The sequence below is a fragment of the Salmo trutta genome, chromosome 33, assembly GCF_901001165.1.
Source record: "Salmo trutta chromosome 33, fSalTru1.1, whole genome shotgun sequence".
NCBI classification, from domain to species: Eukaryota; Metazoa; Chordata; class Actinopteri; order Salmoniformes; family Salmonidae; genus Salmo; species Salmo trutta.
In genome coordinates this window covers 33,086,500-33,103,968 of record NC_042989.1, presented here as the reverse complement: position 1 = coordinate 33,103,968, position 17,469 = coordinate 33,086,500, and the positions used below count along the sequence as shown (strand labels likewise).

Here is a 17,469-nt window from a genome sequence, read left to right as displayed (position 1 = left end):
ACTTAGAGTTTTTTTTGCTGCTTGTTTAACTCTTCACTCTGTCTCATTGGCCCTACTGCAGTTATCATTGTTTTGACATTTTCCAATGTAATGGCCACCATACAGACAAATATAACCACCCAGGGCGGAGGAAATGTCCCCAGAGAGCTGTTAGTCTGCCATAATGATCCCCTAAAGTTTCTGTTGTGCCTTACCGCATTTTCACCCAGAGCCAGCAGAACATTTCACCCAGGGCCAGCAGAACATTTCACCCAGGTCCAGCAGAACATTTCACCCAGGGCCAGCAGAACATTTCACCCAGAGCCAGCAGAACATTTCACCCAGGGCCAGCAGCACACATACACAATCCATGTCTCAATTGTCTCAAGGCTTAAAAATCCTCTTTAACCTGTCTTCTCCCCTTCATCTACACTGATTGAAGTGGATTTATGGTGACATCAATAATGAATCATAGCTTTCACCTGGATTCACCTGGTCAGTCTATGCCATGGAAAGAGCAGGTGTTCCTAAGGTTTTGTATACAGTATACATGTAAACAGGAGTAACAGTGACAAGTAACTGGCTAAAATAGATAGGTACTAATGGTAATGGCAATCAATAATCAGTGAACAGCAGCATAGTGGTAGTAATACATCAAATCAATAATCATTTTAGCAGCAGCGTAGGTGTGAGGGTGAGCAGTAGTTATTACCCATTTAACAGTCTTATAGCCAGGGGATAGAAGCTGTTTAGTAATCTGTTGGTCTGAGCCTTGATGCACCGGTACCGTCTGCCAAACTGGAGCATGGAGAACAGTCCATGTCTCGGGTGGCTGGAGTCTTTGGCAATTTTATGGGCCTTTCTCAGACACCGCCTGGCATTCTTGGTCATTGTGACATTGCGACTAATTGTGACAAAAGTAGAAAGTGCCTAAAGGTGCGAGTGTGTACAAATACGGTTACTGAATGTGTCTGCGGTAATTGTGTTAGCACTTCTCTAACAACATCCTCTCCGCCCCTGCTATTATTGTCTTTTAATTTCCTGGGAGCTTATGAAAACAGATCAACTCAACAAGAGGATGCTTCCTCCCACACATGTATATAATGTTGTGGAAACTTTACAGTAGCAGGTGGCAGAACGACTTTAGAAATTCTCTCTTTTTCCATTGGAAGAGCTCATTCTATTCTAGGAATAATCAAAAGGAACGAAAGAAGTAATGCATTTCCTCTGTGATTTGATTAGGGAATAACAACAAACCTGTAGTAGTTCTTTGCACGTCTATACTCTGTTTTGTGGATGGTGCTCACAGCTGCTGTGTGTGTGTGTGTGTGTGTCTGTGTGTGTGTGTGTGTGTGTGTGTGTGTGTCTGTATGCGTGTGTGTGTGTGTTTTGCCTTGCAGGAGAGGAAATGGCTGCAGAAGGACACACTTCAGCTCAACACCTACGTTGCTTTATTTACATTCACTCCCCAGGAGAGTGAAGACCTGGAGATGAGGTCAGTGGTATACACAAACACACACACACATTCTCTTTTTCTCTCCAAGTTGATATTATTTTTGTGTGTGGCCCCCAATTGTGGTGGCAAATTGTAATGGAAATAAGCTTGAGTCGACCCACACAACTACACGCACAAATCTACACACACTGAAGCTGTCCGTTAACCTAGAAGCAGGCACCAATGGCCAGTCAGTCACACATTACCGGTCTCACTTTTGTAATACTTACAAAAACAGTATCATAAATGGTGTGACTGATTTATGGGACTGCTTAGTTTAAACTCTCTTATCTACAAGGGCCAGACACTCCTACTAGCTGACTGTCAGAACGGGGGGTTTGATTGGTTTCTGATGGGCCTTGGCCTTGCCTGGACATTTCCTGCATTTTCTTTGTTAAAACCATGACGTTAACAATTACCTTAGGTTTCTCTTGAATGTAGAACACACTGTGTTTACCTCGATAAGCAGGCAGACGTCACTGAATGCACGCTGTAATCACTGCTCAGTAGATATCTGGTCTTTGCCAGTGCTATTCTCTAATACAACATGAATAAACATTGTCTGTTTTGTTATGCATGACAATTAAATTGTCTGTGATTTGTATGTGGTCTTCTGCTTGTACTTTGCTCAGTTTAACGACCATAAGACTATCTTTTAATCATGAGCCAGGCATAAACCCACATCAATTCATTCGATTACAAAGATATCGACACATGAATATGGTTATGATTTGACCCGATTCATTAGCTTATAAAGATGTTGTTAGATAAATATGGTTGTGATTTGACACAATTACAATATGATGTGATAGAAAGACAATACCTGATGGTTTATTGCTTATCATAAACTGTGGTTCGTGCCCTGAATGCTGATTTGCTACCCGTATACCACGGGTATGACAAAACATTTATTTTTATTGCTCTAATTACGTTGGTAACCAGTTTAAAATAGCAATAAGGCACCTCGGAGGTTTGTAGTATATGGCCAATATACTGTACCACAGCTAAGGGCTGTATCCAGGCACTCCGCATTGCGTCGTGAAAAAGACCAGCCCTTAGCCGTGGTATATTGGCCATATACCACACCCACTCGGTCCTCATTGCTTAATGAGACAAATATCAACGTCTCTGTGATATTTTCTGGAACCTGTGGAAAGCTGGCAACCCACTGGGCACACACTGGTTGTTTCCATGTCATTTCAATTAAATTACGTTGAACCAACGTCAATTCAACGTCTATTCCATGTCTGTGCCCAGTGAGAATTGTCTGGACTACGTAAATATTAACATATAGGGCACCCTTTTTTTATGTCATTTTGCAATGGGCCCTTAAGCAATAAGAGTTTCTCTTGATCCTAAGTATCCATTTTACTCCATCGTTCCCTTAGTAATCCAGTCCTTGGACCTGGCGTGTATAATGTCTACACTGTTTCCTCTCAGACGCTCCAATCATCTGAGATCTTCCTCCTTGCTCCCCAGAAAGACTTCAATCTTCCCCCACTTCATTTGAAATTCATTCACACCCACATCACAGCATGACTCCCAACTCACAAATAGCTGCTGTACAGTTGGGTGTTGTTTTAAATCTTCTCCTATGAAAGACAAGCTAGACAGGATCAAGGTCTCAGGATCCCATTACAGACCCTAATCAACACTTCAGACAGACACAATAAATCACATTGTACTGTAGACTTTAAAGGCACCCTCATCAAAAGGTGGAGAAATTTCACTCTCTTTTTACATTACATGTTGTGACACCTGTCTTGTGATAACTTTCTTCTGTATAATTTGTTATTAGCCTACTGCTACGTGATGATTTTATTTGTACTTTTTTTCACTAGGCAAGTCAGTTAAGAACAAATTCTTACTTTCAATGACGGCCGTGGAACAGTGGGTTAACTGCCTTGTTCAGGGGCAGAACGACAGATTTTTACCAGCTTGGGGATTCGATCGTGCAACCTTCCGGTTACTAGTCCAACGCTCTAGCCACTAGGCTACCTGTTGCCCCACGATGATGGTGATGATACCATAAAAGCATGATTCCAAACATATTCCGATTGGCAATATACACTGCTCAAAAAAATAAAGGGAACACTTAAACAACACAATGTAACTCCAAGTCAATCACACTTCTGTGAAATCAAACTGTCCACTTAGGAAACAACACTGATTGACAATAAATTTCACATGCTGTTGTGCAAATGGAATAGACAACAGGTGGAAATTATAGGCAATTAGCAAGACACCCCCAATAAAGGAGTGGTTCTGCAGGTGGTGACCACAGACCACTTCTCAGTTCCTATGCTTCCTGGCTGATGTTTTGGTCACTTTTGAATGCTGGCGGTGCTTTCACTCTAGTGGTAGCATGAGACGGAGTCTACAACCCACACAAGTAGCTCAGGTAGTGCAGCTCATCCAGGATGGCACATCAATGCGAGCTGTGGCAAGAAGGTTTGCTGTGTCTGTCAGCGTAGTGTCCAGAGCATGGAGGCGCTACCAGGAGACAGGCCAGTACATCAGGAGACGTGGAGGAGGCCGTAGGAGGGCAACAACCCAGCAGCAGGACCGCTACCTCTGCCTTTGTGCAAGGAGGAGCAGGAGGAGCACTGCCAGAGCCCTGCAAAATGACCTCCAGCAGGCCACAAATGTTCATGTGTCTGCTCAAACGGTCAGAAACCGACTCCATGAGGGTGGTATGAGGGCCCGACGTCCACAGGTGGGGGTTGTGCTTACAGCCCAACACCGTGCAGGACGTTTGGCATTTTCCAGAGAACACCAAGATTGGCAAATTCGCCACTGGCGCCCTGTGCTCTTCACAGATGAAAGCAGGTTCACACTGAGCACGTGACAGATGTGACAGAGTCTGGAGATGCCGTGGAGAACGTTCTGCTGCCTGCAACATCCTCCAGCATGACCGGTTTGGCGGTGGGTCAGTCATGGTGGGGGGTGGAATTTCTTTGGGGGGGCCGCACAGCCCTCCATGTGCTCGCCAGAGGTAGCCTGACTGCCATTAGGTACCGAGATGAGATCCTCAGACCCCTTGTGAGACCATATGCTGGTGCGGTTGGCCCTGGGTTCCTCCTAATGCAAGACAATGCTAGACCTTATGTGGCTGGAGTGTGTCAGCAGTTCCTGCAAGAGGAAGACATTGATGCTATGGACTGGCCCACCTGTTCCCCAGACCTGAATCCAATTGAGCACATCTGGGACATCATGTCTCGCTCCATCCACCAATGCCACGTTGCACCACAGACTGTCCAGGAGTAGGCAGATGCTTTAGTCCAGGTCTGGGAGGAGATCCCTCAGGAGACCATCCGCCACCTCATCAGGAGCATGCCCAGCCCTGGTAGGGAGGTCATACAGGCACGTGGAGGCCACACACACTACTGGGCCTCATTTTGACTTGTTTTAAGGACATTACATCAAAGTTGAATCAGCCTGTAGTGTGGTTTTCCACTTTAATTTTGAGTGTGACTCCAAATCCAGACCTCCGTGGGTTGATAAATTGGATTTCCATTGATTATTTTTGTGTGATTTTGTTGTCAGCACATTCAGCTATGTAAATAAAAAAGTATTTAATAAGATTATTTCATTCATTCAGATCTAGGATGTGTTATTTTAGTGTTCCCTTTATTTTTTTGAGCAGTGTATTTAATAAACCAAAATCGTCCATCTTTTTTTCATAATCGAAACATCTCAATAGACAACCATTTTTAACATGTTCAAACTAAAACCAGTGTTTTTCCTCTCACAGACCTGATTCAATAGACAGGATATTTTTTAAAGAGACATTATGACTCTAGGAAGCAACGAGTCATAATTGAAACATTATTTCAGATTTGTCTTTCTTATTGTCAGATTAAATCTAATTTACAGCATCAGAGACGTTGATTTTTTTAATACGCAATTTATTTCTAATTTAGACCTGGAGACAGAATCGTACTGGCAGACGACTCCAATGATGACTGGTGGAAGGTATGTATTTAAGTAGAAGACAGCTAACACTGACATTTAAACCACTACACTACACCAGTCCAGGGCCGGCGTTATGGGGGGGGGGGGGGGGGCTTAGGGGGCCTGGCCCACCCTACTCTACCTCCATAACCCTACCCTACCTCGTTATTGATCATTTATTTGACCAAGACACGCACCAACAGACAGACTCATCAATCTCAGTTAAAGCATCCAAGTGAATGAAACAGCGCCCCTTTGTCTCAGTATGTGTAGACCATGTATCTGATGCTGTCTGGACCAAAATAGCATGGCATGTGTTGTGACTATAATTTAAAATGTTGCATCAAGAAGAAGGGGAGGTTTGTGTGGAGAATAGGGTGCATCTCTCTCCAGAATACATTTGTTGGAAAGAGCCCATTTGGCAATGTCTGATTTCTGATTGTTGTTACTGACCACGTACACCACTAATAAGCTGAGCCTCTCTGTCCATTTTTTATTCACCTCACACAAGTCAACGAAGTCTGAGTTTTTTTAAACATTTTTTTAAAAACATTTTTACATGCGAATGATAGTTCCTCAGTATGTGAAAAATCTATCCAACACCCCGGCCTCGATAATCACCAAGCCTCGGTGTGAAAGAGATAAATATCATGATCCCATATATCCAGTGGAAACATAAAAAAACGAACATATTTCTGTCCTGGGCTCACTGGCAGGAAACTCACATGGGCCCAGAATAGACTAGTTGATACAATGTTGCAAGTTCACTAGCTAGAGCTTCAGGCTGGACCAAGTGATGATTTGATACAATGTTGCACTTCACTAGCAATAGCTCATATCAAGACAGATAGAAAGGGAGGCAGAGAGATGAATGTGATTGAAAGAATCAGAATTTTCATCGGGATATTTTCTACTGTTTGTATTTGTCGGCTTTATGCCCATGTATTTTACTTAGTTGACGATGGAAGTTATAGGCCTACTGCTGCATTGGCCTATAGGCTATCTCTGAGTTCTATGCTATCATTTCTTTAGCCGCCAATGGATCACAGTGTATCAATGGGTCCATATGAGGCTGGCGCTCTCGCCATAGTTGAATTTGAACTTTTAGATGTTTATCATTTTACTTCAGATTTTTATGATTAACCACATGACAATAATTTTGAAAAAAAAACTAAAACGTTATTATTGAAATGAAACTGTTCCACGAAATTACGGGTATAAAAATGATCATGACTGGCAAGCAGATCGGTAGAAGTGGTAGGATAAATTGTAAGTTTCCCCAAACTTGAAACTCACCAGCTGCCTATGTGCTTTACTATTAGACACATTAACCCATTGTGAAGGCTCAAGCGGGTGCACACATAGGAGGTCCTGTGGAAAAACATGCCCCCCTATGGAAATGAAAGGCCGGTCCAACGGATTCTTTCTGGCGCTGGATCTGCACCAGTCTGCTGCCATGTTAGTATGACCAGTAGCTGTGATGGTGTATAATTTTTCTTCTGGATGATGGATCTAGGGCATGATCGAGGACAGGATCGGTTTCTTCCCAGCAGCCTTTGCTCACCAGGTGAAGACTGGGGACAGAGTGTTCAGGTGTCACCGGACGTTCATCGGCTGTAAGGAGCAAGGCCAGATCACTCTGAAGGAGGGCCAGGTATGTGATCTCACTGTTACCCACAATACAATGATTATTGTGGCCTGGTTGAGTGGTAATGCCCGGCCTCCGCCACGCATGTTTGAATACAATGATTATTGTGGCCTGTCTGGTTGAGTGGTAATGCCCAGCCTCTGCCACGCATAGGTTTGAATCTGGCCTGCTGCCTTTTGAGACAACCTCTCTCTATCTTTCTGTCTCTCTATCTTGCTATCTCTAGCCCTCTTATCTTTCCATCTTGCTATCTCTTTCTATCTCTATATTTCTATCTCTCTGTATCTCTATTTCTTTCCATCTCTCTATCTTTCCATCACTCTATATTTCTCTCTCTATCTTTCCATCTCTCTATATTTCTCTCTCTATCTTTCCATCTCTCTATCTTTCCATCTCTCTATATTTCTCTCTCTATCTTTCCATCTCTCTATCTTTCTCTCTCTATCTTTCCATCTCTCTATATTTCCATCTCTCTATATTTCTCTCTCTATCTTTCCTGTCATCCTCTATCTGTATGTCTCCAATAAAATCAGAAAATTCCATAACAGCATTTTCTTTAAAAATCATACTATAATTATGTCAAACTATTTTGTGACAAAAACGTACCCAATTATCCCCAATTGAACTAATATACAAGAAAACATGATTGTTATTATCTGTTGTTAAAGAATTGTGTAGTTAGTCCCTTATATGTTTCCATGTACAACTTTACTTGCTGCAGTTCATGTTTAAGCCTCAGATACAAGTGGACGTCAGACACAGTTCATACGCTCACCAATTCCCATAGGCAATGGGAGTCCTGGGCACTCAGTCCAAAGACTCTCTCAGTGAACATTCACTTCAAAGGATGGACCTGAGCTGGCCAATTGGTAGTCCCCCCCTCTCAGCAGTTTCCATGGCATTACCATTTTGGCATGGCAAATGGCTTTGCCGTCTCAAATCCTTTTCCCACAATGCTTTGCATGGCCATTTTAGGACTCAGAGGAGAGTTCATGCTTGTAAACCCCAATGGAGATGCATCCATTCCTAACACTTTGAAGATGACTCAGTGACCTCATAGCTCTGCCTCCATCCCCAATGAGTAGCAACATCCGCTGTTTCCAGTCACACAGCCATTCACACTACCCCTCTGCAGCTGTATCAAAGACTGTTCAAACTACCCCTCTGCATCAACAGAGACTATTCCCACTACCCCTCTGTAGCTGTATCAGACTATTCACACTACCCCTCTGCATCTGTATCAGACTATTCCCACTATCCCTCCACAGCTGTATCAGACTATTCACACTAGCCCTCTGCAGCTGTATCAAAGACTATTCACACTACCCCTCTGCAGCTGTATCAAAGACTATTCACACTACCCATCTACAGCTGTATCAAAGACTATTCACACTACCCTTCTGCAGCTGTATCAAAGACTATTCACACTACCCATCTGCAGCTGTATCAAAGACTATTCACACTACCCATCTGCAGCTGTATCAAAGACTATTCACACTACCCTTCTGCAGCTGTATCAAATACTATTCACACTACCCCTCTGCAGCTGTATCAAAGACTATTCACACTACCCCTCTGCAGCTGTATCAAATACTATTCACACTACCCCTCTGCAGCTGTATCAAATACTATTCACACTACCCCTCTGCAGCTGTATCAAATACTATTCAAACTACCCCTCTGCAGCTGTATCAAATACTATTCACACTACCCCTCTGCAGCTGTATCAAAGACTATTCACACTACCCCTCTGCAGCTGTATCAAATACTATTCAAACTACCGTCTGCAGCTGTATCAAAGACTATTCACACTACCCATCTGCAGCTGTATCAGACTATTCACACTATCCCTCCACAGCTGTATCAGACTATTCACACTAGCCCTCTGCAGCTGTATCAAAGACTATTCACACTACCCCTCTGCAGCTGTATCAAAGACTATTCACACTACCCATCTGCAGCTGTATCAAAGACTATTCACACTACCCTTCTGCAGCTGTATCAAAGACTATTCACACTACCCATCTGCAGCTGTATCAAAGACTATTCACACTACCCATCTGCAGCTGTATCAAAGACTATTCACACTACCCTTCTGCAGCTGTATCAAATACTATTCACACTACCCCTCTGCAGCTGTATCAAAGACTATTCACACTACCCCTCTGCAGCTGTATCAAATACTATTCAAACTACCCCTCTGCAGCTGTATCAAATACTATTCACACTACCCCTCTGCAGCTGTATCAAAGACTATTCACACTACCCCTCTGCAGCTGTATCAAATACTATTCAAACTACCGTCTGCAGCTGTATCAAAGACTATTCACACTACCCATCTGCATCTGTATCAGACTATTCCCACTATCCATCCACAGCTGTATCAGACTATTCACACTAGCCCTCTGCAGCTGTATCAAAGACTATTCACACTACCCCTCTGCAGCTGTATCAAAGACTATTCACACTACCCATCTGCAGCTGTATCAAAGACTATTCACACTACCCTTCTGCAGCTGTATCAAAGACTATTCACACTACCCATCTGCAGCTGTATCAAAGACTATTCACACTACCCATCTGCAGCTGTATCAAAGACTATTCACACTACCCTTCTGCAGCTGTATCAAATACTATTCACACTACCCCTCTGCAGCTGTATCAAAGACTATTCACACTACCCCTCTGCAGCTGTATCAAATACTATTCACACTACCCCTCTGCAGCTGTATCAAATACTATTCACACTACCCCTCTGCAGCTGTATCAAATACTATTCAAACTACCCCTCTGCAGCTGTATCAAATACTATTCACACTACCCCTCTGCAGCTGTATCAAAGACTATTCACAATACCCCTCTGCAGCTGTATCAAATACTATTCAAACTACCGTCTGCAGCTGTATCAAAGACTATTCACACTACCCATCTGCAGCTGTATCAGACTATTCACACTACCCTTCTGCAGCTGTATCAAATACTATTCACACTACCCCTCTGCAGCTGTATCAAAGACTATTCACACTACCCCTCTGCAGCTGTATCAAAGACTATTCACACTACCCATCTGCAGCTGTATCAAAGACTATTCATACTACCTTTCTGCAGCTGTATCAAATACTATTCACACTACCCCTCTGCAGCTGTATCAAAGACTATTCACACTACCCCTCTGCAGCTGTATCAAATACTATTCACACTACCCCTCTGCAGCTGTATCAAATACTATTCACACTACCCCTCTGCAGCTGTATCAAATACTATTCAAACTACCCCTCTGCAGCTGTATCAAATACTATTCAAACTACCCTCTGCAGCTGTATCAAAGACTATTCAAACTACCCCTCTGCAGCTGTATCAAAGACTATTCACACTACCCCTCTGCAGCTGTATCAAATACTATTCACACTACCCCTCTGTAGCTGAATCAAAGACTATTCACACTACCCCTCTGCAGCTGTATCTAATAATATTCAAACTACCCTCTGCAGCTGTATCAAAGACTATTCAAACTACCCCTCTGCAGCTGTATCAAAGATTATCAGGCAAATACAGACAGGTGTCATTGTTGTTTGGTGGGAGAATTATATATTTCTTACAGTGACCCTAAAGCTACTTTGCGCTTTAGGGCCACTGTGCATTGTGAATTGAATGTTTTAAAATGTGTTTGGTTTGTACAAAAAGCAACTAAATCACGAGATCATTCTTCACTGTTTCATCAGATTTGTGTAAGCGGTGAGGATGAACACAGTGGCTTCATCCGAGTGGCCAGTGGAAAGAAGAGAGGCTACGTGCCCTGTGATGTCCTGGAAAACATCTGAGAGAGAGAGAGAGAGAGAGAGAGAGAGAGAGAAATAGAGAGTGCTGGAGAGAGATAACGAGAGGAAGAGAAGGAGAGAGAGGAGGGAGGAGAGGCACAGTGGCACACTCCCATGATGCGCAGGGATGGCTCTGACAGTAGCTCTGATTAGATGCCAACCTCAGGCATGAGGGAGAGGACCATTCTTCCCACAAAATGGCCGCCTGAAACCATGGAGGAAATCCTCTGTTGAGCTGTAGATCCAAACTCCAAAATATTGTTGTTGCCATTAAGGGAATGCCTTTGTCAGAGTCAGAGCCAACCTTCCTCATTCCCTTTTAGCCTGAAGGGGAAAGTGTTGCGACGGATCAGATAACCTGACTTTGTGGTCACAGGGAGGGAGAGTGGGGTGATTGCATCTCTGGATTTGGTTAGATTTTTATTCTGATTTTGTTAGATTTTTAGGACAGCTGAGCATTGTTTGTTCTTTGTGGGATTTCCCAGTGGAGAATGCAGGTGACGCATCATGCATGAATATACTGAATGTACTCGTGTGTCTACTACTGAGACCGAGAGAGCAAGGAAATCTACTTTCGGCAACTTTCTTTATGTATACATACTTGCTTATTTAGCATCAGCTGCAGTATGTTTGAACCGCCTGTTTAACCGAAAGCCCAAATGTTCAAGCACTTGTTCTCTATAGCCGAAGATTCGATTCTGAAATAATCATATTTTATTCACTTACGCTAACTTTGATGCAAGCAGTTGAGGTTACAAACAGCATATTTATCAAAAGCATAGAAGATAAGTCTTTTTTCTTCTATGCTCGTATGATGGCTCTACTGAGTCTTGATAGCCTCAAGCTCACAATTACAGACCCATTCTCCCAAGAATCCGTCCCTCTGTGATACAAAAAATTCCATACATTGGTTTTGTCACTGGAGAGGAACAACAAAAAGAATTAGACGAAGCAGAAATGTATCAAGATTTCTGAGGTAGTATTGTTCAAAGGAGAAAGAAATCTTTTGCACAAATCCAACTGGTGATGTTCCTAGTCTAGCTGCTTACCCATCCACATTTGCGGTTAAAAAATATGACACCACAAAAGGACTACAAACCTGTCAAACAGATTTTGTGAATATTTCAAAACAATGAATACCTAATTTGCAACTTAAAGTCTGGTGATAATGTTCTCTTCAGGTAACTCATCATGACCTTGTTTCTTGATGTGTTTTATAAAGGATAATGGATTTGATAAGAAATTATGTGAATTTAGGAAGCGGTCAACCTCTAACAAGTGGTTAGATCAATTGTTTTTGAATGTATGTCATAAAATCTGCATACCTGTTGGTGTGGTTTCTAATATACATTTCGACACAATTACATTAGATTCTATACACAATAACAAATAAACCAAAACAAGTTATATACATTTCTTTCCTATACAAATGGCTTTTTACACCTGTTATTGTCAAGGTATTTGATCAGAGAAGCTTCAATGCATGAGCTACATGAAATTCAGCTTTGATTTACATTCATGTATGCTTGCTCCAATTGCACTAAATGGTCACTCAGATATGGCTATTCACTTTAAACAATGTAAACACCATTTTTCGTCGAATCAAGACATGCTTGTTGAGATGTAACTTTCCCTTTAATGTCACTCTTTATGACACACATGTTCTATTCCTTTCTCTTGAGGAATAGCAATATTCTTTGCGGATTTATTGTTTGTATATTTGTTTTCTGTTAAAATATTATTATAACAAATGAACTGTCAATGGAAAGGTATGGTAGTAAATGTGTCTCTCTATAAGTTCATCTAAGCTGCACTGAAACTAAAGATAGGGTTGTAAAACTCCGTGAACTTTCAATAAATCCCCAAGTTTTCATGAAAACCCAGTTGGAGGATTTTGGGAATAAGAAGACAATAAGCAGGAAATATGGAATCTTCCAACTAGGATTTCTGGGAAACCAGGGAATATATTGAAAGTTCCTGGAATTTTGCAACCATAGTCAAAGACCACTGTATTGTATAGATTGTATGCACAGAATAAAAAATAAATTGATTAGAATTTTTTTATCAATTGTATCAATTTATTATCGTCGTTTTGGGAAACTATTTACAGAATATATAAAGCACTGTCCTTAACTCGAGATAGATAGCTTTGTCTTCATACTCGGAACACAGAAAACATCACAGTCATGTATGCCTGTGCTGACTATACATTGAGGTATAAAGGAAGTTAGAGGTAGTTTCGCGAGCCTATGCTAACTAGCTTTAGCGCAGATACCCATAGACTTCCAGTCATTGCGCTAATGCTAGTTAACATTTTCTTGTGAAACTACCTTTAACTTCCTTCATGCTGGACATAGCGACATAAAAATGGTATCCACAAGTTCATCTGACTCTGGGGAAGTAGACAAATGGCCTCATTGCCAAAATCCCGAAGTATCCATTTAAGAACTGCTTTGGTGCAATATAACCCAATACTGTCTCAAAAGGGAGGCATTTCCTCTCATTTGGAAAGAGGATAACTCAGCGGTATGACGCTTATATTCCACCAGTATGATCTCCAATATAATACTCGCTAAGACAAGCCTTGGTTAACCTGGGGCCTGCTGCCCTGTCAGAGAAAATATCTTATGAGAACCCATCCACCGTGATGAAGAGGCTGCTTCCCCCCTCATCCTCACCTACTTCCCATTCTCCAGCTCCATACACATTTTCCACACGAGAACTAAGAAAGGGATGCACATTCCCTCATAACAAATATAAATAATATGGGAATCACGTTGATATTTTCTGGAAATACTGATGCTCTACCTTCACAAAAAATGTTGAAATGTATTTCATTTTGAAATCTCTGGTAATAAAATGTTGATTAGCTCACATGTTAGAACTGTTAACAACTACATGCCATGTGGCCATCTAGACTAATCACACATTTTATGCAGAAGAACACCCTCTACTGACAGCATAGTGCATTGTGTTCTCATGATTATACTGCAACATCCTGTAGCATCAATACGCAATATTGTCACCAAGTCACTGAGTGATACAGTTTTCCATGTCTTTTTACACATCTGTCACAAACTATTCATAAAGCCCTACACAGACAGCCATGCCTCCAATTCTCCCACCCACTACTTAATTAGCTGTTGCTAATTGGCTCATCATTTGCTCAACTCTACCACTTTAATTATCTTCAAGCTGTTATTTTGTTTTTACTGCGGCTCCTAGGTTCAGTAGCCCCATTAAGGCAGCTGTTCAGAAGTCTAGTGGCTGCTGGACGATTCTCCTGGCAGCGGGCAGAGACCGTTTTACAGTTTTTCTCAATTGCTAAAACACAATTTCTGAAACCTTGCTTCATTTCCTGAAAACATTAAACACAAAACCTCATCTTCAAGCACTATTTACATAACCTCTGACTCCTCTTGCAAAATGAAACATTCGCCTCAAAACAGTTTTACCTGTGTTCAAAATCAAACACTGCTCTCAAATCATAAACAAAGTGATCAAAATGATATACACTCTCAAGCAGTCAGTAAACAATACACCGAAAAATAGAAAACACATTGTTCAAAACATACAATTCTCAGGGAGAAGTACATTTTTAATTGAAAAAAAGATTCATATTTTTCCTTCATTGTCTTTTGATGAACGAAAACATGTTCTATCATAGTAGCTCAAAATTGATCAGAAATTACTACTCTGCTTTGCTCTTTTGTTTTTTGTTCTTCCTCCTCCTTGTACCCCTATTTTTACAGTACTGTACCCTGCATCTCACAAACTTGTCCTTTGTCTCTGTGATACTGTAATTCTTGTTCTTTGTTGATATGAACCTGCAACCAGTCAAAATCTATTAAGCAGTCAGTACTGTTAATAAATGGAAAGCACAATGTTCAGGGCCATACAATTTGTCCATTGTACAGTATACAGCCTACAATGCACTGTACTACAGTATACAATACTAAAAGGGACAAAAATCAAAGGAGTAAACATGTGATCAATGTGCTTCTTCTTGTCTTTGGGCTGGGTCAGGCCAGAGCACTTCGTCGACATCACAAGCAATATTGTCCCTCCTGAGGCAACGGGGGAAGAAGCCTGTTGTGTGCCGTATCCAGCCCTGACATGATTCCTCACCTATATCACCACAGGCTAAATCCATGGCTTGCAGCAGATTTTCTCTGGTGTAGGGTTGTCTATCATACACTTTCCATCTCCAAGAGGAGAAAAACTCCTCAATCGGATTCAGGAAAGGCGAGTATGGAGGGAGGTACAAGTTCATAAACTGCCCATTGATGTTAAACCATTCCCTTACCTGAGCAGCTCGGTGGAAACTGACATTGTCCCACACTATCACATAGGTGGGAATGGGATTCTCATTTAGCTCTTGACCCTGCTGCTCTTGAACCTGCTGCTCAAATAAAATATCTCTTAGATTGGCAATAAATCTTAGAATGTGCTGGGTGATATATGGCCCGAGTGTAACATGGTGATGTAGAACACCATGGTTGTTGATAGCAGCACAGATTGTGACATTGCCACCTCGTTGACCAGGGACTTCAACAATGGCCCGCTGTCCAATCATGTTTCGGCCTCTCCTTCTCCTCTTTGTTAGATTGAAGCCTGCTTCATCGACAAATATGAACTCATGGGGTCTGTCCAAGGATTCCAAGTCAAATATTGTCTGTGTAGAAATACAATATACTGTATGTAGGATTTTGTAAGTCGTACAGAGACAGTGCTATACTGTAGAGTACAATTAGGCCTACTGTATGCACTTCTGATTCACATACATTGTATGTACTGAAGAGTAATGTCATTCACATAGTATGTGTTAGTACTGTAGACAATCTGGATTACAGTAAATGTTTCTGAATGTACACTTACTTGCACATACTGAGCTCGCAGTTCTTTCACCCTTGGTGAGTTGTGCTCAAAAGGTACTCTGTATACTTGTTTCATTCGCATCCTGTTACGATGGAGGACACGGTCAATTGTGGAAATGCTCACACTGTCGATTCCCTGGAAGTGTGTGTTGTCTTGTATCACTCGTTCCTGGATTTCTCTGAGTCGTATTGCATTATCTTGAAGGACCATGCCAACTATAACGGCCTCTTGCTCCCGAGTGAATATAGCTGTCCTTCCACCTGCATGTCGCAGCCTTGCAATTCTACAAAAAGTAGTTGTGCAGTTACAAAACATATTCATGCAGTACAATACATACAGTGATTAACTTTACAAATGTCTATTGAAACAGCTGCATATAGTGTAGTACAGTAAATTTGCAATTACAAAACTACAGTAGTATACTGTCCCTGTTCTCTTCTCTGAGTGTCCTTACTATGGTGGACACAGAAAATCGGCTGAAATTGGGTTGCACTATAAGTCCTGCTTCCCTCATTGTCAGTCCATGGACAAGAACATGGTCTATAACTGTTGCCCGAATTTCATCAGATATTTCTACTCTTTGTCTTCCTCTTCCTCTTCGTCCTCCTCTTCCTGTTTCTTGCCCTCCTCCTCCTCCTCTTCCTCCTCGTCGCCCACCTCGCATACGCATACGCACTCGTCCTCTCACATTGTTTCTTCTATCCATTCTCAGACTTTCTCCTTCCCACCTTCAACAACCTGTTTGCTCTCTGAATTGGCTTATATTGGTTGTGTCGCATCATTTGAAACAGGTTAAATCAATTTTGAGTGGTTGTGTTCAGTCAATGACATGTGTTCTCTATTTGTATTTGATTGTTGCCACTTGTGTTTACCAGTATGGATGACATGTGAAATAGAGTGCAGAAGGTGTTTTGAGAATGTGTTTAGAGTTTTGCTGAAAAGTCTAAGTGAGATCTGCAAATTGTGTTTTACCATGTGAAATGGTTTAAGGTATTGACAACAGACTGCATAATTAGCTAAATGAGTCCAGGCAACTGAGAACTTTGTTCAGCCAATGGGTTTTAGTGTTTTAGCAATTGAGAAAAACTGTAAAAACTCACCCTTGTCTTGTTCCCCTGTTTGTCTTTGTCATGACACAGGCCAGTCCACCAGGGCTGATACAGGCCTCAACCACCAGACTCTAGCACCCTCCGTTGGTATTGGCCTGACATTAGCCTGTATTGCATTGACAACGTTACAGTTAGTTTTTTAATCACTTTGGTGTAAAGTACAGAGACTATAGAAAGTCTGCACCCTCTTTTTCACATGGTGTTGCATTACAAAGTTACAAAGTATACAAAATACTCCATAATGTCAAAGTGAAAATAAAATGATACACATATTTACAAATTAATTAAAATTAAATAACTGAAATATAGTCACATTAGTATTCACCCCCGTTGTTTTGGCAAGCCTTAATTAGTTCAGAAGTAAAATGTGGCTTAACAAATCACATAAGTTATATGGACTCACTCTGTGTGTCCAAATAATAGAGGATGACATTATTTTTTAATGACTAACCCTTCCTCCGTTCCTCATACATAAAACATCTGTAAGGTCCCTCAGTCAAGTACTGAATTTTAAGCACAGATTCAACTACAAAGACCAGGGAGCTTTTCGAAAGCTTCATGAAGAAGGGCAGTGGTTGGTAGATGGTT

General features: G+C 41.6%; 1 protein-coding gene across 4 annotated transcripts in view; it reads left to right on the top strand.

The window, feature by feature from the left end:
- The window catches only part of stac (SH3 and cysteine rich domain), a 48,083-nt gene extending 35,125 nt beyond the window's left edge, over window positions 1–12,958 (top strand). For all 4 annotated transcript variants that reach the window (XM_029730667.1, XM_029730666.1, XM_029730668.1 and 1 more), the window contains 4 exons: window positions 1,380–1,474; window positions 5,398–5,449; window positions 6,945–7,082; window positions 10,799–12,958. In XM_029730667.1, the coding sequence (XP_029586527.1) occupies window positions 1,380–1,474; window positions 5,398–5,449; window positions 6,945–7,082; window positions 10,799–10,897 (384 nt within the window). In that variant the 3' untranslated portion in view covers window positions 10,898–12,958. The remainder of the gene's footprint in view (window positions 1–1,379; window positions 1,475–5,397; window positions 5,450–6,944; window positions 7,083–10,798) is intronic.
- The last annotated feature ends 4,511 nt before the right edge of the window (window positions 12,959–17,469 follow it).